Source organism: Daphnia carinata, chromosome 6 (assembly GCF_022539665.2).
Source record: "Daphnia carinata strain CSIRO-1 chromosome 6, CSIRO_AGI_Dcar_HiC_V3, whole genome shotgun sequence".
NCBI lineage: Eukaryota > Metazoa > Arthropoda > Branchiopoda > Diplostraca > Daphniidae > Daphnia > Daphnia carinata.
This window is the reverse complement of record NC_081336.1, coordinates 6,301,411-6,327,327: the sequence shown is the minus strand read 5'-3', so window position 1 is coordinate 6,327,327 and position 25,917 is coordinate 6,301,411. Positions and strand designations below refer to the sequence as shown.

At 39.4% G+C, this 25,917-nt stretch overlaps 3 protein-coding genes, 1 long non-coding RNA gene, 1 other non-coding gene and 1 pseudogene across 5 annotated transcripts; 4 read left to right on the top strand and 2 right to left on the bottom strand.

Moving 5' to 3' along the window:
* The first annotated feature begins 959 nt into the window (after nt 1-959).
* On the top strand, nt 960-6,042 carry LOC130702483 (putative ATP-dependent RNA helicase TDRD12; annotated as a pseudogene).
* Nucleotides 6,043-8,992: 2,950 nt separating this feature from the next.
* Nucleotides 8,993-9,791, bottom strand: LOC130702325 (U-scoloptoxin(16)-Sm2a-like). Its single transcript, XM_057524003.2, has 4 exons — nt 9,656-9,791; nt 9,458-9,566; nt 9,245-9,359; nt 8,993-9,155 (listed from the first exon to the last, which is right to left on the bottom strand). Exons 2-4 carry the CDS (start codon nt 9,558-9,560, stop codon nt 8,999-9,001), a joined length of 375 nt encoding a protein of 124 aa, XP_057379986.1. The 5' UTR covers nt 9,561-9,566; nt 9,656-9,791; the 3' UTR covers nt 8,993-8,998.
* LOC130702311 (protein phosphatase methylesterase 1-like) lies at nt 9,656-13,652 on the bottom strand. The gene is made up of 10 exons (XM_059495631.1): nt 13,454-13,652; nt 13,195-13,393; nt 12,769-13,124; nt 12,630-12,695; nt 12,358-12,547; nt 12,098-12,279; nt 11,779-11,794; nt 11,454-11,491; nt 11,244-11,289; nt 9,656-10,034 (listed from the first exon to the last, which is right to left on the bottom strand). The coding sequence occupies exons 1-10, from the start codon at nt 13,528-13,530 to the stop codon at nt 9,966-9,968; spliced, it is 1,239 nt and encodes a 412-aa protein (XP_059351614.1). The 5' UTR covers nt 13,531-13,652; the 3' UTR covers nt 9,656-9,965.
* Nucleotides 13,653-13,857: 205 nt separating this feature from the next.
* On the top strand, nt 13,858-13,930 carry Trnar-ccu (transfer RNA arginine (anticodon CCU)). Its single transcript has one exon. It is a non-coding gene; the product is annotated as a tRNA-Arg (tRNA).
* A 1,346-nt stretch (nt 13,931-15,276) lies between these two features.
* On the top strand, nt 15,277-22,374 carry LOC130702283 (uncharacterized). The gene is made up of 12 exons (XM_057523950.2): nt 15,277-15,487; nt 16,622-16,718; nt 16,782-16,985; nt 17,060-17,286; nt 17,354-17,554; nt 17,658-17,768; nt 17,863-18,162; nt 18,245-18,548; nt 18,634-18,847; nt 18,911-20,354; nt 20,456-20,740; nt 20,822-22,374. The coding sequence occupies exons 1-12, from the start codon at nt 15,299-15,301 to the stop codon at nt 22,349-22,351; spliced, it is 5,106 nt and encodes a 1,701-aa protein (XP_057379933.1). The 5' UTR covers nt 15,277-15,298; the 3' UTR covers nt 22,352-22,374.
* Nucleotides 22,375-22,789: 415 nt separating this feature from the next.
* LOC132088054 (uncharacterized) lies at nt 22,790-24,308 on the top strand. The gene is made up of 3 exons (XR_009421199.1): nt 22,790-22,879; nt 23,204-23,268; nt 23,358-24,308. It is a non-coding gene; the product is annotated as an uncharacterized LOC132088054 (long non-coding RNA).
* Nucleotides 24,309-25,917: the final 1,609 nt, after the last annotated feature.

The window sequence follows — 25,917 nt, the reverse complement described above, 5'->3', positions numbered from 1 at the left end:
AATTTTTGGATTGCGGGGTTTTTTGTTCGCCGATGTCATGCGATTTTTTCTGGGTTACGTCGCTTATAGTAGACTCCGAGAGAGACGTTCTTGATTTTTCAACTAGAATTCCGTCAAGATCTGGTGTAATTTCCGTTGGCAAATCAGGGTGCTCTAGTGAACATTTCACAAAGATAGGATCCGTCGAACATGGGAATTTCTCGTGCCTTCGGGGATCGGTGGCCATGACAATAAGAGTCGTCACGCAAATAAAAGCGATTGTCATTGAAAAAAAACAAACGTAATGAGACGGCGTCAGTTTTTTTGAAGAACCATTATAACCCATTTTTTTTTGTAATTTAATAAGCGACCAAACTAAACTAAACCATAGAAGGCTCTGGTCTCTTATAGAAGATGCCGTATGGACCTGACATTTCAAAGTCAAAAACAGTGATGTTTCCATAATGTTATCACTCGTTAAAAGTAAAAAACTAGGTTTTTCTACTTAAATGTACTTCCGTCTAATTTTCACACGAAGTTCAATCATTACTTTTTATTTTTTGTCAAATATTACTTTTAAAAACAAGGTTTCCGCATCACTCACCACGGGCCAACATCCAAAGCAACGGTTCACGTTCGGCTGCATACCTATGTCCCAAAGGTAGTGTATCTGTAACGACAGAAATTCATTTCAAAAATTGGAAATGGTAGTTGCTGCACTTTCTCGCAGTGGCGTTGAAGGCAGTCGATAATTGAATATCGCAATAGGTGGAACATCAGCGAGGCAAAAATTCATTTTAAAAATGAGAAATGTTAATTTTTGCATCTTCCCACCCAGTGGCGCTGCTGGCGGCACTTTACAAATGGTGTTTACATGTGTTCGTCTGCTAAAACCATTTCAGCCTTTCATTGGCTCTTGAGCGTGGTCACGTTACTGCTTTCAAATCTCACCAAAAAAATGGAAGTCATAGTCAGGAGACCTATTGCAGAAAATATGAAGCCGTGCAATGGAATACACCCTCCTCAGTATAAACCTCTAGTGAGTTTCTTGTAAAAATATAACCTTTTTTTAGGCATTCTGGTTTACTGCAAACTTCATGGCCAAGAGAAAACAGTCTTGTGCAGACCCAACAGAAAAATTCACAGCTAAATCTGGCTTCAGTTACAAGTGCCTCAACAACGTATGACAGCATCAAGTGGAACAAATAAGATGAATAATTGATTTTGAATAACTTGATTGCCAGGAATTCTAGTCAAGCATTTCTGTTGAAGGTGGCACTTGAACAATCCAAATGCAAGAAAAACAAAACTACACAAGAAATTAAGTTGCAGTCGACCTCCTTTGATACCCTGGGTCACAAAAATAATGTTGTTTCACCTGTACATAAAAATGATGAAGATATCAAGGAACTGTTGCAGTTAGCATCAGCATCTGCACAAGTAGAACATACTACTGCATTCGAAGAAAATGTACCCAAAATGCTAGAGCTTTCCAAGTTAGCACAATTAACAGAGGAAGGTATTAGTCATTTTAAATTAATAATTTTGATTATTTGTGTTAAAAAGAAGATTACATATAGGTAGTGTTCTTGTCCGATCTGATGTGCCCCATTTACCAACCCATAACTTCAAGGATTTCCCATTTTTTTGCACTTTGAAAAGCCCAAAACAATTCAAGCTTCTGTTTGGGATGCAATTTTACGTGGTCATAATGTTGCTTAGATCTCAGGAGTGTGAGGTGGATAAACATTAGGTATTGTAATGGCAAACAAAGGCTTACTGTAGTTCTCATGCAGGTACCTAATTCCAAATTTCGACAACAGGCTATCTGATACCAATATTAAATAATTTGCTTGATCCAAGCGAGCACGGCGAAGTGCCAGAAGGTTGTTCCCCTTTGGCCATTGTTATTTGCTCATCGTGGGAGAACGCAGAAATGGTGCACTATTATTGCTGTCGGATAATGAAGAAAAATCCAGTAATATATTGTAGCATTTCATAAATGTCTACGTATAATAATCTAGATTTTATGTTTTAGAACCTTCGCTCTGCCGTCTTCACCGATGGTACAGAACGGTCCTTGAAAGTGGCTCTGCCCTACCTGATCAACGGAGTGACTTTGCTTGCTGCCACAGCTCCTGCACTCAGTTTGTTGCTATCAGAAGGAAAAGGTAGAATTAGCTTAGACGATTCAGACTTTGTGCTCAAAGAACACGCTGGAGCAGCGAAGAAACTGTTTAATTTTTATCAACAGTCTGTTCAGCGGGTAACAGAAGGAAAGAACTTTGTCGCACGACAGGTAAGCATGACAGTGAATTCATATTACCTATACTCGTGCTAAACTTCTATGTTGTAGATTGTGCTTTGTGCTAGCCATTGGACAAAAGGAATGGAAGAAATTTCTTCAAAGGTTTTAAAAAATCCTTCGGTTTTCATATCCTCTTGTATGGAGGCTGCCATTTATGGTGGGATGAAGCTTGATGTTCGTCTTGGAACTTGTGACGAGATGGACTGCCATTTGTTGTAGAGTATGCAAACAAAACGCTTAAGCAGAATCATTATATTCTTCCGCGGGTCGGCTGAAGTCTTTAAAGTTGAACGAATGCTGTCAACGGTAACTTAATCAAAGATTTAATCATTTATGCGCAATTCATTCTTACTTGCTTGGCTTCGGATTGGTGTGGCGCCTCTGTTAATCCACAACCAATCTATTGTGTCAGATTTAGATTTTATAACGCAAAGGTGGAACCATGCCCGAGAGAGTTCTGCCATTCTTATCTGCACGGACGATGTCCTAGAGAGACTCAATATAAAAAATGCACAAACGCTCATCCATTATTTTATACCTCATCATTCCAAATATGATTTTAGCTATCGGCTTTCATTCGCAATGGACAACTTCCACTTGGAGGGTACGGAGGCTGATAAACCGGAAACTCATTTACTGATCACTAAAGAGTTTAACAACTCTCTGCTAACGATCGTACGTTTTATGCAACGCGTTGGACATGTGGTCTTTGATGAACTAGCAACGGAAGCCATACTTTCTTTCTGTGGTAAAGAGGTTCGCAAAAGAAATCTACCACTATGTGAAAATTTGAAGGTAGTAAATGCAAATACGTGTCAGCCGCTTATTAATTGGGATTTGATTTTTTTTCGCGCTTATGTTTTCTATGCGTTTGGATTCTGTAGAAATATGAAGCTATGTGGACTTCGACATGTTATTTTGGAAAGTCTTGACCAACCAGTTGTTCCAAGGAACGGTATAGTTCGCATTCGCATTACAGCCGTGAGCACTGCAACCCAGTATTACGCCCGCATTTGAAAGCATCGCAATGAAAATAATCTGCTGGAAGGTAAAAGTGTATCTCATTTCGAAGTTATGTCACAGTTGCGAAAACACTTTCGCGACGAAAATGAGGGAAAGAATCCGGTACAGGGGAATAGAATACAAGTAGGTAATCTTTACGCCCGACAGACCACTGAACAGCTTTTTGACCTGTTCGTATTGAATCGGTACTTGAGAAAGATCACCAGGTAAGCCTGCTATGAGTATAAATCATTTCTTGTGTATAATCGATTACAAAATATGTTGTTCTTCAGGGAATCCCTACAGAGGTTGCAGTAGTGTGTAGTGATCAAGAATGTGTCGTACAATGCTTTGTCAAAGATTTGTTGGAACTTCCAGAACACGTGAAAAAATGGCCCCGCCATTGGAAGGAAATTCAAGCTGGAGCCGTTACGCGATCGATTTTGTTCGTGAAAAATTAATGGGCAAAGAGCTGGAAGGTCGAATTGTGCTGGCCTTGTCATCTACGCTATGGCTCAGTCCATTACACTAGAGGAAATGACTGGATGGCGTGAATTCCTGCGTTGTTGTAACAGACATACTAAAAGAACTTTTGAAAGATGAGTTAGCCGAAAGCAACGACGAACATTTGGTAAAGCTACACCACCTATGAAACAGGTGGACTTGTTTTACCAGATTGCAGTGTTGGATTGGCAAGCGGAAGCTCCAAACCAATCGAAGTGGCTCATGCATTCCTTCCAATGAATGAAGAAACACGAGTTGAGTTAGTGGCTAGCGATTCTCCGCACCAGGTTTGCATCTCATTTACTCTCTCTCTAATTGTATGTGATAATCTAACATGGCATTATCTGCTGCAGTTTTACGTCACAATCGTCAAGTTTCAGAAAACCTTGTTGTCATTGGAAGAAGATATTAAAAAAACAAGTGAGATTACTCGGTTTCTTATTTTATCAAGTTAAAACATTAATCATACTTTTAAACATTTGACGTACGAAGAAGCTCGTGTAGGAAGTTTCTGCCTCGCGGAATCACCTACAGACCGTGGTGGCGGTGCTGCATAAAGAAAAAGATAATTGGATATGACGCATCCGAGTTCCACGTGTTTTCCGTGGATTACGGAGATTACACAACGATTCCGATACACGCGTGGCATGCCCAGACGAAGTTTAAAGAAACAGTTCCTAATAAAGTGACGAATGGGCCGCACTATCATGTTAAACTGATAAACCGCGAAAAATGCGAGCCTCAAAATTTAGCTCAACAATTGATAGACCAAAATTATGCCATTTCGCTAGAAAACGATGAAGATTTTCGTGCAAGCGTACGCCACTCGGCTGTAATCAAGAAGGAGGCTGAAGAAAAAGAGTTAAGAGACAAAATGTGCAAATCGCAACAACTGGACGATGCAGAAGATGACCTGAAATTTGATGTTTCGCCTGGTTGGATTGACCTCTTTCCGAAATCTCAAAAATGAGGATACTAACTCAAATGCCGATTCTCGTCTATCTGACGAGGCATCTGGCGAAAGTGTCCCATCATCAGAAGAGAAGCTGGTGGTGCAGCAAATTGTACATGGAAATCAAAATTTAGCGCTAATCGATCACACGATGCCTTTGAAGGACAGTTTGAGTCGCTTCCCTACAACGAAATGGGCACAAAGTGAACAGGTAGCTATGTGTTTTAGATTAATGTGATTATAAATTGTCATAACATAAACATTTTTATATTTCAATAGGATGTTTGTGTAACTTTCGTTGTGTATCACCTGATTGACTATACTATTGAACTTTCGGAGAACCATTTGAGCTTCGTGACCCATGTTAATGGATCGAGGTAGTAATCTTTTCCGACACAATGTTGAAATGTATTACCTTAACCATCGTTTCGTTTTACAACTCGGCGTAGATATGAATTGAACACGAGCACGTATGGCTACATAGTTCCTGAAAAAAGCTCCCATTGCATCGTTAGTTGCGGAGTAAAAGCCACGCTCCGGAAGCAAGAAATAGGTTCAACATGGACCCGCTTCATTCAATCCACCTTAAAGCAACCTTGGCTGACTCGTGATTTTGACTATTGGTTGATTAATAATTCGCCAGACGATGACGAGCAATTGGAGCCAATAGTAGGCCCAAGTAGGAAGCTTTTTTTTATTAACAAACATTAGGTGTATTACCGAAATATTTTTTTGATTTTGATTTATTCAGAATACGCATTCGACGCCGAACAACCCGAATCGTCATCAAGTGATTCGGATGAAGAATGCCTCGTTGAAAAGTGGCATCGTGACGATGACTAAGTGACTAACAGGCAACTAGTACATGAACTATTTTGAACTACGTAATCAAGAGAGACAAACTAATATTGAAGACACACCTTATTATTTTATTTCTTTCAAATCCATTTTGTGATCTCTTTACTATTCCTGTTCTATAGTCATGGATCTAAGTATCTTTCATTTTGTCTTTTTTTTTCCACCGTTCTCCTACCGTGCGTGGTCTGTTAAAATACTAGACCAACTTTTAGCTAAAAGAACAAAGGGAATGATTTTTTTTTTTTGCGTGAGTTGAATAAAAAGCACGCATTAGACCAAGAACGGAAAGAAAAATATAGAGAACAAGAAGAACATAGAAGAAAACGAAAAAAACATGCAGTGAAATGTACATTGTTCTTGTACGAGTGCACACAAGATCTCCTGTCCTAAAGAATAATAAAACTCAGCTTCAATAAAATTTTATTTGTATCTAAATAGACTGATTGCTGTGCTTTGGTATTATTCGCCGACTATTCCATGAAAACAAGACGTTGGTTTCTGCGTATTTTCAATTGGAAATTTAGAAATCCCCCGTTAGCGGTGGAAACGCAGCCTGAGAGGATCTTCTCTACACCATACAGCACAACAAAGGTGGGGTAAGAATACTGGATATTCAAAAAAATTCAACTTCTTGTTGCCACTGGGTTAAAGCGATGAATCAGGGTGGCAGTAGCTGCTATAAAATGAGGCCATATCGAAGGTTGAAGCCAGTCGAGTGAGCATCCCCGAATACTAGCCCACGACGTATGCAGCCCCTACGTACTACACCACAAAGGCGCCCGAGTACTATACCACAACATATGCGGCTCCTGCTTACTACGCCACAAAGGCACTCGAGTACTACACCTTAACGTATACGGCTCCTATTTACTATTCGGAGGCCCCGAAGTACTACTCCACACCGAGCTATTACACTGAGCGACCGAAGTATTATTAATCGTGAAAATAGGGTTGTCCGTCAAGCTCACTAGTTGAAGATAATTAGATCTTGTTTTATTATTTGCTGTACTCGTTCTAAAATGAGTATTTCCCTGCATTGTATTTATGCAATAACTAGTCGTCCCATACGCATGTGGTTTATAAATGAAATATTGAATACAGCTATTATGTCGTTACCCAATCTGTAATTGCTTTTATGCTTTATTACATAACGCGGATAAAGACGATTTCAGTTAGTGTTCGTACAACAGCGTAATTTCTGAACACAGTTATGCAAGAGGACATTTGCGGGAAATATATCACGGTTATTTATAAGATTGCAATCAATTTATTTATCCAGTCACTTAGCACAAAGTTGCATTGATTCATTGCCTTAGTTCATAGGCATTGTTTCGTTTGTGTGGTTAAAATCCATTTTCCATTTGTAATTGAATAGCAGTTTAAATTTTTTTCAGGTTGCATTTACACTGCTAATGGCAATTATTACTTTCAATCTAAAATTTCTATGTTATGGAAATGCTCAAAATATTCGGCGGAGATAGGAGTTTCGATTTGCCAGCTATGATTTTAATTATTGGGAAAATAGCCAAAATGTTTGCGCTAAGCACTTGACTGACATACTAGTATCCTCCAGACCTGCCCGGATGGAGATCATATTGCTGTACTATATGATCCCCATCGTGACATCAGCTGATAGCTCTTACATCTCTATTCAGTTTTGCACTGGAATGGTGGGCCAATCCCATACCAATGCTTGACGTTTCGAGTTGTAATTGCTTACAGACTCTTGGTTACTAGTATTCCCATCATGAGGAGGGTGCCATACCCAGTCATTCCAAGTGCCGCTACATTAAGATGTTCACGCAACTATTATATACAGTGAATGACGACCCCAAACCATGGTGATAACGTAATCGTGTATTTTCTGCCATAAAACAACTCCCATTTAAATTCGCTGAAAATATTGGACAATGTAATAAATGAACAATATCCAGAAAATAGTGATAAATAACATCCAAGGTAATTATAAAACAAAAAATTTAAGTAAATGTTTCAAATTTTTAATCATTATGCACACTCACGAATTAGGGTGTGGCATCACGCACCGTTAATGATATGCAAGAATACTCCATATCATCTGGCGGCCGATATTGGCAATAATGCGTTCATGCATTAGTTGGGTGTGATTTTAGTTGTGCAGTGAAAATATAAGTTGAAGCTAATCTTAAATCGTCGTTAGGCCTATGTTTGGAATTTATTGTTAATCCTGCAATTCCAATTTTGATATCGCGTTGTCATCGCAGGACATCCATTTTCCACTACAAACTGGTGAAAATCAAGACAAAAGAGCGGATGTGCGATCAATTGAAAATACTCTTGTTTTCACTGACTATGTGGATTTAAATGGCAATCGCCAACGGCCAAAAGGGAAGAGAATGTCATCAGGTACGCAACAACGTTATTATAGGTGGGGTAAGAATATTATATCTCATTTGTTAATATGTCGTTGGGGTGTACAAGTGTACCCAAAGTCTCCTGCCCTAAAGAATAATACAACACAGTTTCAATAAAATTTTGTTTGTATGTAAATAGACTGATTGCTGTGCTTTAGTTTTATTCGCCTACTATTCCGTGAAAATTAGTTAGAGTTAGAGTTTTGACGAGGTGTGGTTTGAAGGAAATTAAGTCTTCGAACCGTTACATTCCTTTTTACATAGGCATTCATTTGTTCTTAATGAGATGAACAGGAAAAAAATCGCGAGGATAAATTACGAAATCCATTAAGCCGGAAACCTGCTTTTCCTGTCCTTCATTAAAATTTACTGGAGGAGCGCGTGTCTAATTAAAATAAATTTGTACCTTTTTGCTGAAGCAGAGACTTTAGCCCACAATAAACTAGCGTTTTTCAGTTGTTGAATCTACGTACCGTTTCTATACCCGGTAATAATTGACATAAAAAAAAATCGAAAAGGCGTGCTATCTTGTACTTAAATCTATTGGGTCGAGTATAGCCATAGACCGTATTGGATGAATTTATTTTTGTCATCTGATTGGTTCTATCTATCTATTTGTCCAACGTGATGAGAAATGCTATTACGCGGTAAAAATCAGTATGAGGCGATTTCTCGCTTATTCTTAATGCAGCAGTCAGCATGACTTTACTACATTTTAAAATTATGGATGGCTTTCTTTCTTACGAAAGCAACGAAGCCTTGATTTCGTAATATTGCATCCGCTATTCAGAAGAGATCTTTCTAGGTCACACTAAAAGATTCTGTTTTTCATATCGGTTAGCTTTTCGTACCACCCTATGAACTATTATTTGTGTTTTCACGAATGTAAATGTATTAGCAATAAACGAAGGACCAGCTCAGATTTCATGTAAATAAATGCAGTGAATGCGAAGAAGAAAAAATAATGCACCTTAACATCTATCGGCTGCGTTACGAAGTTGTTTACAGAACTGGAATTTCAGGGAATTCCAGTTCTACTCCAGGTGCGCAATCATAAACTGGGCAACAGTCAGGATAGGCGAGCGTAGCATTGGCCGAAACTTTGCACTCTGCGTTTGCTTTGGCTGGGGGGCCGCAATCACTGACGCGCTCCTTCAAACTGTAAAATGTTCATGCAAATGGTAGAATTTTTTAAGTATTTAGAACGAATAACACATTAAGAAAGTGTTTCAAAAACGAATTCATTACCTTCCGTCAGCACCCATCATACAAACGGATTTTCCACAGAAAGGTTTGAGATCCCATTCTTCGCCCTCTTTAAACGTACGACACTGAGTGGAAGCATAGCAAACACCAGGGAAATCTGATTCATGATAATCAATTGACGATTAATTGTCTGCACATAGCTGTTATTGTTTAGCCACAGTTAAAATTAAATGAAGTACTTAAAAGAGTGATTACCTCTAAGCACGTCCGCTCTGATTTCGCGTGTCAGAGTTTTAGGAACGATTTGAACACCCGCAGCCAAGACGACACAAAAACTGAAGCAAATCACGAATTTCATTTTCTTCTAAATTACAAGACGCAATAGAAAAATGTTAGCAACGCTATTCAACTTGTTACAAACCATATAATTTTTTTTCGTTGTTTTATATTTACCTTGGTATTGTGTTGTAGGCAAGATTCTTAAAGCGACTGCTGATTGTCTGTTTTCCTTGTTGGCTTTTATACCTCAACAGTTGAAGGCTGGTGGCAAGGTGGGCTGAACCTGGAGCTAATGAAAACTCCAGAATTGTAGACAGTCACTCGCCAAACACTCTTTTCATTCGTTTTCGTTAACCATTCTCATTTGCTTTCTTTTTCTCAGTCTTTGTTTCTTCGCGGTGCTAGCAACAGCAAGGGTTTTTGTTAGCTATCCAATCAGATGAAACTTCTTAAACAGGGGAAACCATCCACGACTCAAGGACACCTAATGTACACTAGCAGCTTCCTTTTCATCCGCAGGTAGTATCACACGTACCATCGTAAATAAAAAAAACTGGGATTTTCCCAACTTCCGAAAAATAACAAGAATGACCTCGACATCCTTAAATGTCACAGCTAGGACAAAAGAAAGCGATTTGAGACGAGGATGTCAAAACAAGATTATTATATAAAACGGTTAGTTCGTATTACAAAACGAACGGAATTAAGATCTATTGTTTAGTGAAGAAACGAAAAATGGAAAAATAATAAAATTAATTATCCCTTAATTGAACGAAAAAATGTATAGATGCATAAAAACTAACGAGCTAATATCTCTTAAGCAATTGATACGGTCCCAATGGCTAATGAAAAGGCAATTCGTTAGACGGATAGCAAATCTAGCAAAAACGTGTATTGAATAAAGAATGCCAAGTTATGCTGCCTATTGAGCAACTAAATCAACGTAGGATTCAATAATGCGTGCGCAAGGTATAATGTCTACGTCAACATTAAAAAAAATGAGCTTAATAGAAAAAACTAATAATAGTCCCAAAAGGAAACAGTCAAGCACGTCTACAATGAAAACAGGATTTCCTTTCTTCATTCCATGTCAAATGAGTTTTCAAACAAAGACTATATACGGCATTCTACTTTTCTCCAACTTTTCACGCTTTCACCTGCATCAGGTGAAAGGAAGAGCGTAAAGCGAGTTTCTTTACGATGCGGATTTTTTTGGGGAAAATCCATACCTTAATCGGATAAAATTTTTCGTTTATGTTAGGCGTATTAAGCGAATTTGTTGGGCTGGACCCAGAAAAAAAATCGCCTTCAGCTGAATGTTCGACTTATTTTGCCATCTCAAACCAGTTAAATATGTGAAGTTCGGAGAAATCACGTAGTTGCACTGAGGTCGCAGCTAATGTTGTTCTGCTTCATGGCTTCCGCCACACCAAATGCCCGTAGCGAAGGAAAAACCTTTAAGAGCAACGCCCATGCTAGCACATTGTTTAAGGGTGTTCTTTGTTATCTGGAGAAGGTGGGGGAAAAACAAAAAGGAAAACCAAAAGAAAAAAGAATAATAAACAAATTAGCAAACAAAGCTGCTAACTTTAACTTTTCCCGGATCTGTATGAAATTAAATGCTACCGATCGCTTAGTCCTTATCAAAACTAAATTGCCTTTTTGATATGCGGTACGTAGACTTTGGAGTATATACGACTGGAATCCTTTAGTCTTGAAGGTTAATAGAATTTTAGCGAAAATCAAGGCAAAGAGAATTAACTACGGGAGAATTGTTCACACAAAGACATGTAATTGTACCAGGAACACTCCGGCACACACAGTTGTTCTGCGTGCGCGACATGACCTTCAATGTTGATCATGCAATTCGCAATACAATTAGCTTAAAGTGTGAAAAAAAAAAAAAGGAAGCCGAAGTTGTTGGAGTGCCCTTTGTCAAGAGCTTTTTTACTCCAAACACTCGGCTACGTACCAAAAATCGCTTTCACTGTGCGAGACTTTCGAAATAGCCTGTCCGTAAAAGTTATTTTACAGAAAAAAACTGGAAAATTCCTATTAACGCTATTCACAGTTGACACAAAGTGGATGAATGAAGGAGGGTGACCCATTTTCCTTTGAACGCAAAGTTCCATACTGACGCAATTGTGAAAATGAAAAGGTAATCGTCAGAAAATACAAGAGGTTATAAAACAGTTTTAAATGAGGGCAACGGGACAAAAACGTACGTGAACAATGAGAGAAACACAAATACAGTACGCTCACGTCATTCTCGTGTTGTCGGAGATTTTACCTCATGCCGTTTGTCTCCGGAACCTGAGAGGGTTACGGAGAAAACCTAACAAACGGGCATAACCCTAGACATTAAATACGTTGCATTAGAAATCTACTTGAGAAACTCGATGGGCAAAAGAGATTATATTACCAATTAAATTTGTCCGACGGAGACGTCAAGCGATTTCTCACTAAAAATGTTGCCACGACTTCAGCAACTTTGTCTGGGACATCCTCATGAACTGCATGGCCACATTGAGGAAGTACTTGCATTTGAAACTTTCCTATAGAAATCAAAGCAATAATTTAAAAACACCAATTATAAAAATTTTTTTCGCTTGTTATTTGCCTTGCATTTGCCCAATGGTCAGCTCTTTGTCGAGTCGATCTATACCGGCCAAAAGCAGAAGCTTGGCAACAGGGATAGCTAAAAAAGTGGTCGAGAGATTGTGGAACCATCCAGGCCACTGATGTTCTGTTTTCGTCAGATCAATGCGCCAGCGATAACCGGATTTATCTTTGACGCTCTAAATGAAAAAATAAGCAAACAAACAATACTATAAATTTTAAAGTACACTTCGACAATTAATTGTATAACAGGTTACGAGAGAGGAAAATGCGGGTTCTGTTGATAAAGTAGGAGGCGTTTCGGTCTTTTCCTGTTCGTCTTCTTCGTTTATGCATTCACCATGTTTCATCGAAGTCGTAGATTGTGGTGTAAAACCATCTGGAGAAGAAACGGTAGGAGTGGAAATGGCAGATACCTCACATGTGGCACATTGTCCCGTCGCATCGCTATGGAAACGTAAATTGCAAATTACGGATCAGAGCAAAAGTACAATATGTAGGCTATAAATATTTGAATTACAACAGCTACCTTGTTAACTGGCCAGGCATAGACACCCTGGCTGAATCACCATTTCTAATCTGACCACTTCTTACGCTAAAAAAAATGAATTGAAGTTAACTGTGAAAGCTGCTGCTATTTTATGGAATTCTTGTTATAACTTACATACCTCCATTCAATGGCCTGTTCTAAAGACTGAAAATGTTTTGGCCTAGATCTAAGAAAACTTTGCATTGAAGCTAGTGCTTCCATTGCTGTTCCTTCAACAACATCTATCACAATCAAGCCGGCAATCATTGGAAGCTGTTCTGTTGCAGCAGCATGAACAGCAATGGCACCACCCATGCTATGCCCCACAAGCACAATTGGGGGAGGATCTGTTCCAAAGATATGCTTGACTACTGCTACAACATCATCAGCTTGAGTTTCTGATGAAAGGTTTTCATCATTGTTTGTCTTACTATCCCCATGACCTCTCATGTCCATTGCCAGAACCTGACAGCAAACCAACCCTTCAATACACTCCTATCATGTACAAAGAAAATAAACAAATATAGTATGCTATGTTCTATGTATGTAGACAAAAATTAGTTACTGCAAACAATGCCCAACTGAGAGCAGAAAATCCCCCTCCATGAAGCAGAACAAGTAGGGGACCATAGGAGCCTCTACGATAAACTTGAAATGAGTCTCCATCTTCATTTACTATTACTTTTTCACTTGATGTAAAATAACGGCTCCAGTGAACAGGAGTATAATCCTTCTTCTTCCCTATTCCTCCAGGTCTTGCAAAACTATAAAGAAATTGGAAAAATTTATTTTAATTGCATTGAAACACAACAACTAAAATTTACCTTCTGGATGACGGAGGGGGTATTCCCAATGGAGTAACTAACTTATTCCTTACTTTCTTTAAAGCACTAGCCTCCATTTTTTAAACTTATCTGTCGGAATTCCACCAAACCAGCTAAGTTTCAAAGCATATTTGTGTTACGGAAATCCACCCGCATACTGCCGTATGAACGTTAAACAAAAAATACTGTCGTCTGCAGTTGGGCCGATTAAACAAGTAAACGCTAATAAAAGAAAATGATTTAAACAATAACCTTTTCATTTGTTATTAGGAGGTTTCTCAATTGCCTGTCAAACCTCTTTAAAAATATTGAGATACAGTGCATCCAAAAATGACGATTCTAGTGTTGAACCACCAAACTGTACGCTAGAGTATTAGATTCTTTGCCTATTTGTTTTCTTACAAGCCCTTGTGGCCTAATGGATAAGGCGCCAGCCTCCTAAGTTGGAGATTGCGAGTTCGAGTCTCGCCAAGGGTACATATTTTTATGCGTTGTTTTTTATTTAGGCTACAAAGTGCATAATTTCAAGATGAAGTTAACTGGTAGATGTTACGTGGTGAAATTCAAATCACTTTTATTCGATTACGTTTGCGTTATAACTCTGCGGACAGTTGAAAAATCCAGCAGGTTGCAGTAGCTGAGTTGACTAGGGCGCTGGTCAATGAAAAAGTAACTGAGTGTCGTATGATACGTGTGATCGGTACTCGAGAGTGTAATATCTGAAAGCTATGATGTGAAATTTATATGAGATTAATGATTTCTCCAATAATATATACCAATTGTCCGAACCACTGAGCTTGAATCAGATAACTAAAAATAGTTTTTACCGTTTTTCAGCATGCGTTGTTTCCAAAAGCCTCTTCATTGAGTTTATGTAATTTAGTACGGAGACCATCAATACACATAATGGAGTGTTGCTAGTTTATTGGCTATAGTTTGATTCGTGATCGTCTTCATTTTTTGCTTTTATATTTCACGATGTAACGTCAAATTTTCAAAAAATCTGAGAAAATTAAACAGCTAGCTATAACCATTACTTTGGTTGTATAAAAATACATAAAATTTCGAATAACCAGTCATAAAATGCGTTGCTTTTTTACATTTCGAAAATAATACTTGATGTCAGGAAGTTTGCCAGTCACGCTACTGTATTCTTTTAAGGGGTCGACAGATCAGGTTGTTGCTAATGTTTTGTTCGATTGAAAAATGAAGTAAGAAACCTATATCCATTAGAATTTTGACGATTCACACAACGACTGCAGGTATGCGTTTAGGTCGAAAGTACAGTTAAAAATAAAGTGCTGAGGAATTGGCAACTGATTCGAATCACATACACTTGCCAAGAATAATTGTGAATCTAGCCAAATATATATGAAATCAATGTGAATTTAAACCAAAATTTAGCATTCCGTACACTTTGCCAGGGAGTTGCTAATCTATCGCTAAATGCCTATAAAATTTTTCATTTCGTTCACCATTCCAGTATCTCCCTAAAAGGAAGGCCATAGGTGTAGTCCCATTTACTACAGACATAAGGAACGTGAGTCAGTTATTCAACAACACTGAATGGAAACCGTCTAACTAATCTTTAAACAGACAATGATGCGAAAAGAATTTAGGTTCAAATTAGGTAGCAGTCTAGGTAAAGAACTATAACCCATATCACATTTTGCTTGGAGTTTATGATTGACCAACAGTAGTCATGTGTGCGTACAATGGTTTGGGTGACTCCGCCTTTGCTTCCTTGTCAGAAGCTGCGTCTCGCGATTAACTAAGAATAAGAGTAGATTCAGTTAAGAAACTTCTACCATTATTTCTCTACTTCTTGAACTGTACTGTTGAACCATGTTTCGTTCAGCGTTTTTTGTGTGCGTGATTTTTCAAGCCCTCTTGTCGTTTGCGGTACCAGAATGGATTTGCCCTACCGGCAACAAATTTTGTTTCCAGTGGGTCGATGAGCGCCCTCGGTCATGGAATGAAGCACAAGCTAGATGTGCCCAAATGGGCGCGCATCTTCCGGGAGCAGACCACTTGGTATGGAAAGTGAATTACATCATTTGATAAAATGATCCCATTACATCGGGAAAGAAAAAACATTTATTTATTTACCAATAAGATGAGTTATTTTTCTGTTTTCGTGTTAATGGCCGATTAACATTGCTGCCGTTCTCTTCAGAATAGCCGGGTAGGAAGACTAGTTCAATCGTATGTCTTACAAATCGGAAATGAACAATAAATATATTTATTCTTTTGGTCTCCAAGAGAGCCTTGGGGTCTCATTTCAACAGTTTTGCTCTATTGCGGTTTTTCTGCGGATTTCGTGTAATTTTGGTTGCTATATGTGTCGTTGATATGGGGATTCTCAGCTACTTTTAGCAAGAAAGATTTTGATGTTGAGAAATTTCAATTCTTCCAGCGGATACCAAGGGCCTGAGGAATTCGTTATTTTGGTGCGGTTTCCATATGGAGGAGGGTTGCCTCGATTTGTAAGGAGGTCTTTTTCGGTTTGTGGATACATACTCAGGATGACGTATCAAGTTGCATACGATGACTGCACAAACGTTAAACGATGGACCCTTCAACGAGAAATTAAGCGTCAAGAGGGATCTGTTGTCATACTGCACTTTATTCTTACAACTAACGTAAAATCGTTTTTACTTTAGTTATGGAGTAAAGCATTTTCGCAGTTGCAACGTTTTGATCTGAAAATCACTCAGGCTCTTGCAAGGTCATTTGAGGAATAGACCCTTTCCAGATCTATTCCGTGGAAGACCTTGACTGTAACTCCAATTCTTGTTTTACACAGAACCTTTAGTTGCCAAGAAATAAGCTTTCCACATCTTTTCACCCTTCGTAATGGCTTAGACGAATACCTTGGGGTTAGTTAGAAGTTTGCCCTGGTCTGTTCCTGTGTGCTCTATGTTCTTTCCCGTATTTGGCGTATGTGTGTGTGTGTGACGATCTATTTGCCGTGGTTTTCGTTTTTCGCCAGTAGTGGCAGCACAGTGACTTGTCTGCTACAGTTCGAACAGCAACAAACTGCCATAACTGTTGGTGATTGTTTACCTGTTGTTGCATAAAATTACTCGCCGAGAATTACTCGCAATTACATCATGCCTTTAACGTCGTTCATTAAAATATTACACCTGGTTATCAAACTTCCTTTAGGAAGCATTCGGACAATCATGGATCAAAGAGAATCCTTTCTGGACAAGCTTGTGTTTCAGCAATGGGCGCCTGCAATGGTTAAGCAGCACCGACCCTTGTAACATTGAGATTATTTATTATTAACGAAAAGTTTTAACCTTGGTTTCTCTTCGTGGCATAGATGAAGAAAGAAATCTCTTGTTTCTTGAAAAGTTTTTGCCTGACTTGATGGCACCTGATATTATTAAGAACCAAATGTACTGTTACCATACTGGAGGTGATAGGATTGATCAACTAAAAACTTTGGGCCTTTCTCTGAAAGACAGCCAGCAGACTGTAGGCTGTATGTGTGTTTCAAATTATCCTTCTGCTCGTGAATTCAGAGGTTAACTATTTTAACAATTCAATTTGCTTGCTTCTTTAACCAACATATTTTGTGCTTTACCCCATCTTGTATAGTTTTGACACCAAAAGGGCAAATATTATCTGTTTCGGCAGTGACTGAAGGTGCCGACGTTGACTGGGGACCTGTAGGACAGAACCGAAACGGATTCGTCAACGTCTCCCCATCCAAAATTACCTCGCTCAAGTTAAAATGTGAGGTAAAGACAACTGATGACGCTCACGGACCAGCTATTAAAATTAGATGGATTCGAAACGGCGGTTACGTAGGAAACTTCCCCCAGGTTCGGTCACACGTGTATCTACTGAGACAAAGGAAAACTGAAGTATTCTAGATTTATTGTCATCTAGGAGATTAGTTTTGCTTCTGAAGAGGATTTTACTCCTTGGATCGGTTTTATCACATGCGAAGCATTGTACGGGAACGAAGCAATTCGAAGTGACGGATTCCAACTAGTGGCGTGGAACACTGTAACAGTACGTCTCGTTTCCACATGTGTCTCTTGCCGACTTCACAACATCCTAGAGACTGCAAAAATAATTTTGACACAGGTTAACCAAATACTTTATCACATTTTGCTACTCATTTTGGACTACTCATTGGTCAAGCAGAACTTTTATGTTTGACTACACTAAAAAAAATTATTATTGCTAGTTTGTCGAGGTGGAGATCAGTTCCGGTAAGGGAAGGACTTTGAAATTTCACGCTGAACCACCGGTTATACAGCAAACCTATATCACATTCATAATGCACATACAAAATAAGGTACGTTCCCTTTCAAAATCTTTCGGGCGATTGCTAAACAAAAACCAATATAATTTTATTTTACTTTATTTAAATTTTCCATGACAAATCTTAGGAAATCAACAAGTTTGACTTTAAAATGGTTCAAAAGCTTGGAAAGCAATTTCAGTTGTCACGTTGGGCCAAGAGCCGTTCGCTTTTTCTACCTAACGATAATTTTGAATTACTTCTCGATACTATAAGTCCATGCAACATGGCGTTGCCAAAAGATGGCAATAATGTCACGTGGGTTGGCTATCTAGGACAAACAGTAACATCAGGCAATTTTATTGGTGGACCTGTCTGTTTAGACAATCATGGAGATATCGTTACAAGAAGTTGTGGTTTGCCCGAAATATATCCTTTTCAACATCAGGTATGCGCTAGTCTTACTAGGATTTTTTTCTCTAAATGAACAAAATTGATTCTAATCAAGCTTTTATGGTCTATTTATTTAGACCTGTTCGACTATGAAAGCCAGACAAGAAAACCCACAATGTTTCTATGGGTACGAAGAAGTTGATGGAAGGTGCTACAAAATGACAGAGATTACTAGTTTTTCCACAGCCATCGCCCAATGTTGGGCTGGGTGGTCTGTGCAGCCTGAAATATTGATGCCAAACAGCTTGTCCAATTGGGTTCAAACATCACGCGAATGGATTTATCAAACGCGAAATTCAGCGACTGCATTAGTTTGGCTTCCTCTTCGTCGCCTCAACAGGGCGTCTCTTCTCCAAACACCTGTTTGGAGTTGGAACACAGGTAATTTGCTAGTATTTGTTCTAGCCTTTTATTATATATCGTCAAATTATTTGAAAATTGTAATAATTACGTTGCCGTTTAAAAGTCAGCAACCGGTGGATTTTCCAGACAAATGATTGGAATAATACGGTGGAAAGCTCGGAGGACAACTCGTTGTGCGCGGCGTACGATTTAGGAAAGAATCAAATAATCAGCACATCTTGCCAAAATCAGTTGCCGATGATCTGCAATCGTCCCCTAATGCCTGAGTTACCACAGCCATTTAATTTGAACAGCCATGTGGGAGAATATTTTTGCGAGTATATGTCTAAAATATTTTGAGGAAATTAAACTTTAATCGTTCAACAATCTTTATTTTTCAGCCCGGGTTGGCTCACGCATTTGTTCGTACTAGACGCCGGAATTTGCTATAAACGCTATACGTTAAAAGTAGCCGTCGATGCGGACGAAGCTCAAGAATTCTGCGTACAACACGGAGGCCATCTTGCCATAGCTCCGACACATGCCACGCGAAAAGCTTTGGAAGACGTCTACGCTTACTTTAGTAACAGAAGCGTTGTTGATTCCTGGATTGGATTATGGAATCGGGATGATCAGCCAGGAGCCTTCAGATGGTTGAACGAATCAGCTGGCATTAACAATTCGACTTACAATTGGCACCCTTACAGCGATTTCGGAAATGGTTATGGATCTGCGTTCCACCTCGGAATGTGGTGGAACTGGCCACGCGAAACCAAACTATGGGGCCTGGTCTGTCAGAAAACAATGTTCGATTGGCAGCATGGCCTAAGTTTGCTGATCGAGCCTCCCACCGATTCAGACCGAGAAGGCGAATACGCGGTCGTTTTTACATACAACCCTAAACCCACTTTTCGAGAAGGAGATGACCAGAATTTCTGGCCAAACGCTACAGAAACTCGGAGGCAGTCGCACAGTTCTTACTTGAAAAAATCTTTTTGGCAATCTGATTTTGACGTTGTTTGTCATTTAAGAAACTACGTCCGACGTTTCAGTTTTCGCGACCGTGGATTTCGTCGACAATATCGAACTATTGTTTCCGTGCCGGCCACTATGGGATCAGGTCCGCTGACTTGCGAAGCCTGGCTAAACCGACCAGCATTTCGTTTCCAATCCAATACCATCGTTCACCGCCCAGCCCGTTGGTATAATTACGTCATTGTTATTGGGCAACGACATCAGCTGTATCCCCTTCGACAACATCGCCAGCCAGCATTAGACGGGAACCGCGAGTCACTTGCTGAAGATCTATTGCAACGATTGAATGGAAATCGTTTCCGTTATTTCCGAGAAATTATGAATAATTTCTCAATTATTACGATCACCGTTGAGCCTAACCCGAGCAACACAACAGACATTAAAAACATTTTAAATTTTGTGGTGTCGTTCTTCGTCCCATCCGATATCCCGCAATATGATTTGTTGGGTTATGCGAGAAGATGTCAACCACAATGGTATTTTGGTGAACTGAACATGGACACGTTAGAGTATGAACGCGTTTTGCACGCACTCTTGCAGTCCTGTTTGCCATTGATTTACAAAAACGACGAAAACTACCAGTTTATCGAAACTCGGAGCACTGTGGCCTGCCCTCCAGTTCGTCCAATCGAAACACCTAACCATCACACTCGCGAAGAAGCTCCTATGACTATTGATCGTTTGGCTTGGCCTAGGACGGATATCAACCGGATGACCAGATCTATCTCTCCCTGTTTAATTGGAGGGCATATGGTTCATCGCACCTGTATGGGCAGCTTCGAACGAGGTGCCATTTGGGGACCACCAAAGGTGAGCATCAATCCACAGTTTCTTGAGTGTGTCTGTACCGTTGATTGCACGTTTTTGTTGATATTTATCAACCATTTATATTTTTCTTACTCGTTTTGTAGATAGAGGAATCAACTGGAATCATATATGAGGCAACCACTGTATGCGAAACGCCGGAGATAACGAACGCTAAACTGTATCAACTTGAGCGGATGTCTCAGACGGTCGTGAATGGCAGACTATCAACGGATGTCATTTTAAAAGAATTGTTAACTGAATGGGAACAACCGTACTTGTCCGCAGCTAGCCTTGAATTATCCATTGAAAGCCTATGGCACATGATAAGCGCGTATCGGAAGCAAACTGTGCACGTCAATCGCCTTCTCTTGATTACACTCATGGAGAAGGTAAAATTTCGCAACGTTTTTCATGGACGAACAATTTAAAATTAAAACTAACTAAATTTTCTATTACATTGGTTGCATTAGATGGTACAACCGGGTAAAAGTCCTCTATCGGAACTACAGTTTTTACCGGATGTGTTAAATGAACTGATCCAACTATTTTCTTACCTACCCCTACTGGACCGTGAAGGTCCACGAGTTCGGATCAATCTCGGTGATGAGGTTTCGATAGTGGCGGATAAAAGTGACCCCATGCTCATCTCGCAACCTTCAGCGCTGACGATTGATTTCACTCGCTTAACAGTCGTCGTGCAAAAAGGTTCCGAGAATTTTGAATACGGCAACGCGATAGTCACAATTGTAGCTGTTCTCCCGTTCGAGCTCTTGACAATTGATCCAATGACTAAAAAAAATGTGGTCAACTTGTATAAGATAGATACAAGTTATCGGACCCGGAGCAGCCTTCTGGGGCAATTCGTCAGTGGCCAACCAGTTGTGCACGTTAACCTGGAACCCGTTTTAAAGACTGTACCAATGCTGTTCACGCTAACCTTCAAAGAAGATGGGGATTGGGAATCAATACCGGCTAGTACACTATTATGCGCACGTTGGGATTCACGAGCGGTCGGTTTGCAAGGTGGTTGGATAACGGGCGACTGCTGGTATCTCGGCTTAAACGAATATAGAAGACATATCTGTCAGTGTCACTCGTCTGGCATTTACAGCTTGTTCCGCTCCGCTAGCGAGACTCGAACACTATGGTCGGCGTTGGTCCACCGGTTACCGATTGTCATCAATATTGCATTGATAACCCTTGTAGCCACATGTCTTGTTATTCGATCAGCATGCGTCTACCGGAAAGCTGTGCATGAAATGGATTTGGTGGAAATGGGCGCACGTCTTCAGCTGATTATGGCCTGGTTAATGATGTTATGTTGTCATCTTAGTCAATACTTTGTTCAAGCGTATATGGCCTACTGCATTGTCTCGACGACACTCTTTCAGTTCTTCTTGACATCCGCCTTTTTCTGGCAAGGTACGCTACTTGTCATACGCCGCTGGCAGATTCATGAGCATTGGATTCCCAATCAAAACGCATGCTTGGCAAAATTTTCATTTACCGTCTGGGGTCTCTCTTCCCTTACAATTCTGACGATTCCGATTTACAAATGGAAATATGCCGGTGCTAAACCCATCAAATCAGAATGTTGGATTGAAGACCCTGTCGACTTTGGACTGACTGTTGCCATTATTTGTCTTGCTATCGTGGTCAGTATCATATTAAACACGAAGAATATCTGCGACCAAAAAGATTTTGGGATCACTCCGGTGCGGAACGCTAGCGATATTTTAGCAGCCATCGTTCTGCCAGTGATGGCCTTGGCAGGATTGTTTGGCATTGTAGATAACACTTGGCTGCAGTCGTCTTCAACATCGATCGTTTTCACTTTTGCGTCTTCGTTAACCGGGTTGCTGTGGCTGTGTACGTTCTGGACTTCGGTAGCCAGGCCTTTGATCAAACATAAATTTCAACATTCAAATGTCAAGGTAGAAGGGGATTTGCAATTGAAAATCATCTATGGCTCGTCTATTGAATACCTCACCGACCGTTGATGACGTGTTCCTCGCAAGTTGTAACTGGTGTAATACATAGACAAATGCTACTAATAGGCATATACTTCCATTTTCGATCTCTTCTTGTAACTAAACAGTTAAGTTGCAGGTTTTTGTACTTAAATTTAATCGAAAGGCCTATTTGTCAGGACATTATTTTTTAACACTATAATTTTAAATAACTGTTCTAACTAATTCTCTGGTGATAAAGGTTGTCATCATTTAAACCTCGTTACATATTTTTGTCTTGACCATAAGTCCTGCATTCGGTATGTGATTATTACGAAGCAGCGGTATCGAGCACATTTATTTGTTGACTGAAAGTAACTACTCCCTTAGAATGAGCGCCACCAAGCGGGGATAAAAAGCTATTGTTCACAACGAGACCAGTGTTTTATGACAACAAAGGAAAAACTAGTAAAGAGCTATTTGCTATGGCAACGCTGGCTCTTGGCTGTGACATGGCGTTGTAGAGGCTTCCTATCGGTGGTTGGTGGTGAAAAATTCTAGTCATCTCGATATACCAAAGTAAGTATTGCAGTAAATAATTAAACATTTAGAACTGAATAAGTTAATGGGGAATGTGATGTTGTGCCTTGTGGAACCAAAAAACCAACTAACGATATTTTAGTACTGTTTTTGGGTTTTACGAATGGGTTTGGATACTAGAGAGACTCACGGTAGCTAAAGTGTGAAAAAAATATTATTTTCTGCTATTTTTCTTCACACTAGCAACTTATGTTGTTACGTGGGACGTTGCACGTACTTATGTTGTACGTGGCACAGCGCATAGAATAATGCATTAGTATGTTGGTTTCGTATCAAACATTTTTTGTTAAATATTTTTTTCAGATCTTGATGCTAGTTGGAAGTATGACCACTAGATGACTGGTATAAAATGCCACAATACTTCTAAGGTAAAAGAATTTCACTAAAAATATGATGAATCTTATTTAAATATCAATATTACCCTTAAAAAAAAACTTTTTATCGTTTCCATCTACAGGCACAAATTATAAAATGGAAAATTAATAAAAACTAAATACGATAACGTTTATTTCTCACGAAGAAGAACTTACAAAACATTTAATTTGGGGTTTCTGGTTGAGTTGCAAAAATAAGTTCGGACACCTGGAGTACCATACGACGTGAAATGTGGAAGATCTTCAAACAAATTTCTGTCTTAAAATATGATTTTGTTCACGCTATTGGCTGAAACGCTGCAGAATCGGACATGTCGGATTCTGCGGCGTTTCATCATTAATTGCGTCAGCAAATCAGTTATGAAATATAAGTTTTAAGTATACGTTTTTCGATCGCTGCGAGATCTTTTTTTGCTATACGTAGGACTTGTGGGATATACTCTGTATGAAGGACTATTACAGATTTCCCATCAGAGGTTTAAAACCTCCTCCGATAGATTCTTGGGGCATTGCGTAGGCCGAATAGCATCCTAGCATATTCACAGTGAACTGATTCTGCAGTAAATACAACTTCGTAAATATCTTCTTCAGCGATCTCCGTCTGCCAGTACCCACCAAACACATCGATTGTTGAAAACTTTTTCGCTCCGTGTAACAAGTTTAGTGTGTTTTTTCTTCTTGGCAGACGGTAGTGATCCTTTACCGTTACAGCATTCAAATCTCTGTAATCAACACAAATCTCAGATCACTATATTTCTTATTTACTATATCGATGAGGTTCTAAAACCACAGTGGCTTTCTCTTATTTTATTATATTTCAGCATCTCTTCAATCTGCTGGCCGGCTAATAGATTTAATTGCCGTTGGTATCCTTTAGACCCCTCTCAACTTTGGAGTGCCAGTAGTTTCTATCCCACGTTTTAGTACAACCAATTATATTAACTTAGATGCAAATACCATTTCTTGTTCTATAATACTTTCTATAGTTCTACTCTATCCGCTCCTTTTAGGTAGGGTAGTTCAAATCTGATTGTTGCTAGGCATGAGAATACAAAGAGATTTTGGGTAAAGTATGTTATAAAGTTACACAATACAGTAGGGAAACTGGAAGTGTAATGGGAAATTGTAATATAGATTGAATATATTATTATTATTATAATTATACAATTATAATTTAATTAAAAATTTTTAAAATTATTACAATTACAACTGAATTGTAATATAGCATTTCAATAGTCTTGTCTTCCGACCAGCCTGGCCTTTCGACTATACTTTCAAAAGATTAAATCCAGGAGTCAAAGCGAGAAATTGTACTTCCGAAAAAGAAGGAAGTAATTGTAGACGCGAAAAAGTGTGTTATTTTGCCAGTCATTCAAGTCGTCGACGGTGGCTGCCCTAGCGGAAGAGCAACCATACGCTATTTAATTGCTTGGATCAGTCAAGGGAAACTTTAACGCTCTCTGTCATCAATTCTGAGCGAGTTCTGAAACACCTCACGTAACTGATTGAAATTCGCAAAAATCCTTTGCGATCGACCGGACGGACAGTGTCTGCGTCTCGATCGTCGTGGCCTGCTGTTCGACAGCGGCGATGTTTGTTGCGATGGGGTTGGTCTGGTGTTCTTCCTGGGTTTGCTGAATGGACGACTGCAACCGTTTCAATTGGTTGATAGTATAAAGCACTCTCCCCGTAGGGAGGACGACTTAATGTGTTTAAGCCAAGAAATAAATAGCGAACTCGGAGAAGATTACCCTCAATAATGCATGTATTATTCTTGGCTAAGAGATAAGAGTATCAATTGCAAGAGAACATTTAAAGGAAAGCAATAACCGTGAAACAAGTTAAGAGAGACAATTATAATTGGGTCTTACCGTGATCATACGAGTAAAAGAACGAAAGGAAGAACGACACAAGAGCGAACGATAAACTCAGCCCCATGAAGGCGATACACAAACAAGGGTTCGAATACGTAGTACAAAAGAAAATCGAACTGTCGAGAATTATTATGAGTCCGAACATTTTTAATTAAGCCGAACTTAATTAATAAAACATCAAGGTAAAATAGTAACGTTCACTACACGTGACTACTAACTAAAGCAACTAATTCATTCGGCTGCAAGTTCTTGTTGAGGAAGAGGCTCGCCCGAAAGAAGATAATTGATGATCCGGGTTACATTTCGAATCTCCAGGCAATTGCCGAATTCTTCTTGTTGATGCTCCTGCATCAACCGAGAAGAAGTAGGGGTGGGATGATAAATATCTTCACCCGACTCCAACCACCAAAGGATCGGGCGAACCGGATTGGGTATATATCGCGATAGCGAGCATACCGCCATGTATATTTTATAACATTATTTTATAAGAGAGAGAAAAAAAACTTAGAACGGGACTTAAAATAAAAATTTATTGTAGGATTGGACAAATTTAGAGAGGGTCCTAGACTATAAGGAATAAACAAATTGCTATTGGGGTGGAAATATAGAATTTTCGGCGTCTTTTTTTGTCGTTTTTTCCTTTCCGTGGCCGTTTTTGTTGGATGTTGTGGTCGCACCTCTGACGTTTTTGAGCTGTGTCTCATAGCTCCGAACATCAGTTGTAAAGAGGAGGATGACGGTTTGCAGGGCCCAGATCCAGAATTAGCTT

Bases quoted from the DNA above. Each gene is read 5' to 3' on its own strand.
- LOC130702311 (XM_059495631.1), bottom strand. From the start codon at position 13,530: ATGGAGGCTAGTGCTTTAAAGAAAGTAAGGAATAAGTTAGTTACTCCA. The intron at 11,290-11,453 runs GTACGTAGCCGA...TGTGTGCCGGAG, and splicing joins CACAGTGAAAGCGATTTTTG to TGTTCCTGGTACAATTACAT. The intron at 10,035-11,243 runs GTTAATTCTCTT...GGAAAATCCCAG, and splicing joins GTGTGAACAATTCTCCCGTA to TTTTTTTTATTTACGATGGT.
- LOC130702325 (XM_057524003.2), bottom strand. From the start codon at position 9,560: ATGAAATTCGTGATTTGCTTCAGTTTTTGTGTCGTCTTGGCTGCGGGT. The intron at 9,360-9,457 runs GTAATCACTCTT...ATCATGAATCAG, and splicing joins CAGAGCGGACGTGCTTAGAG to ATTTCCCTGGTGTTTGCTAT. The intron at 9,156-9,244 runs GTAATGAATTCG...AACATTTTACAG, and splicing joins ATGATGGGTGCTGACGGAAG to TTTGAAGGAGCGCGTCAGTG.
- LOC130702283 (XM_057523950.2), top strand. From the start codon at position 15,299: ATGTTTCGTTCAGCGTTTTTTGTGTGCGTGATTTTTCAAGCCCTCTTG. The intron at 16,986-17,059 runs GTTAACTATTTT...CATCTTGTATAG, and splicing joins TTCTGCTCGTGAATTCAGAG to TTTTGACACCAAAAGGGCAA. The intron at 20,741-20,821 runs GTAAAATTTCGC...TGGTTGCATTAG, and splicing joins TGATTACACTCATGGAGAAG to ATGGTACAACCGGGTAAAAG.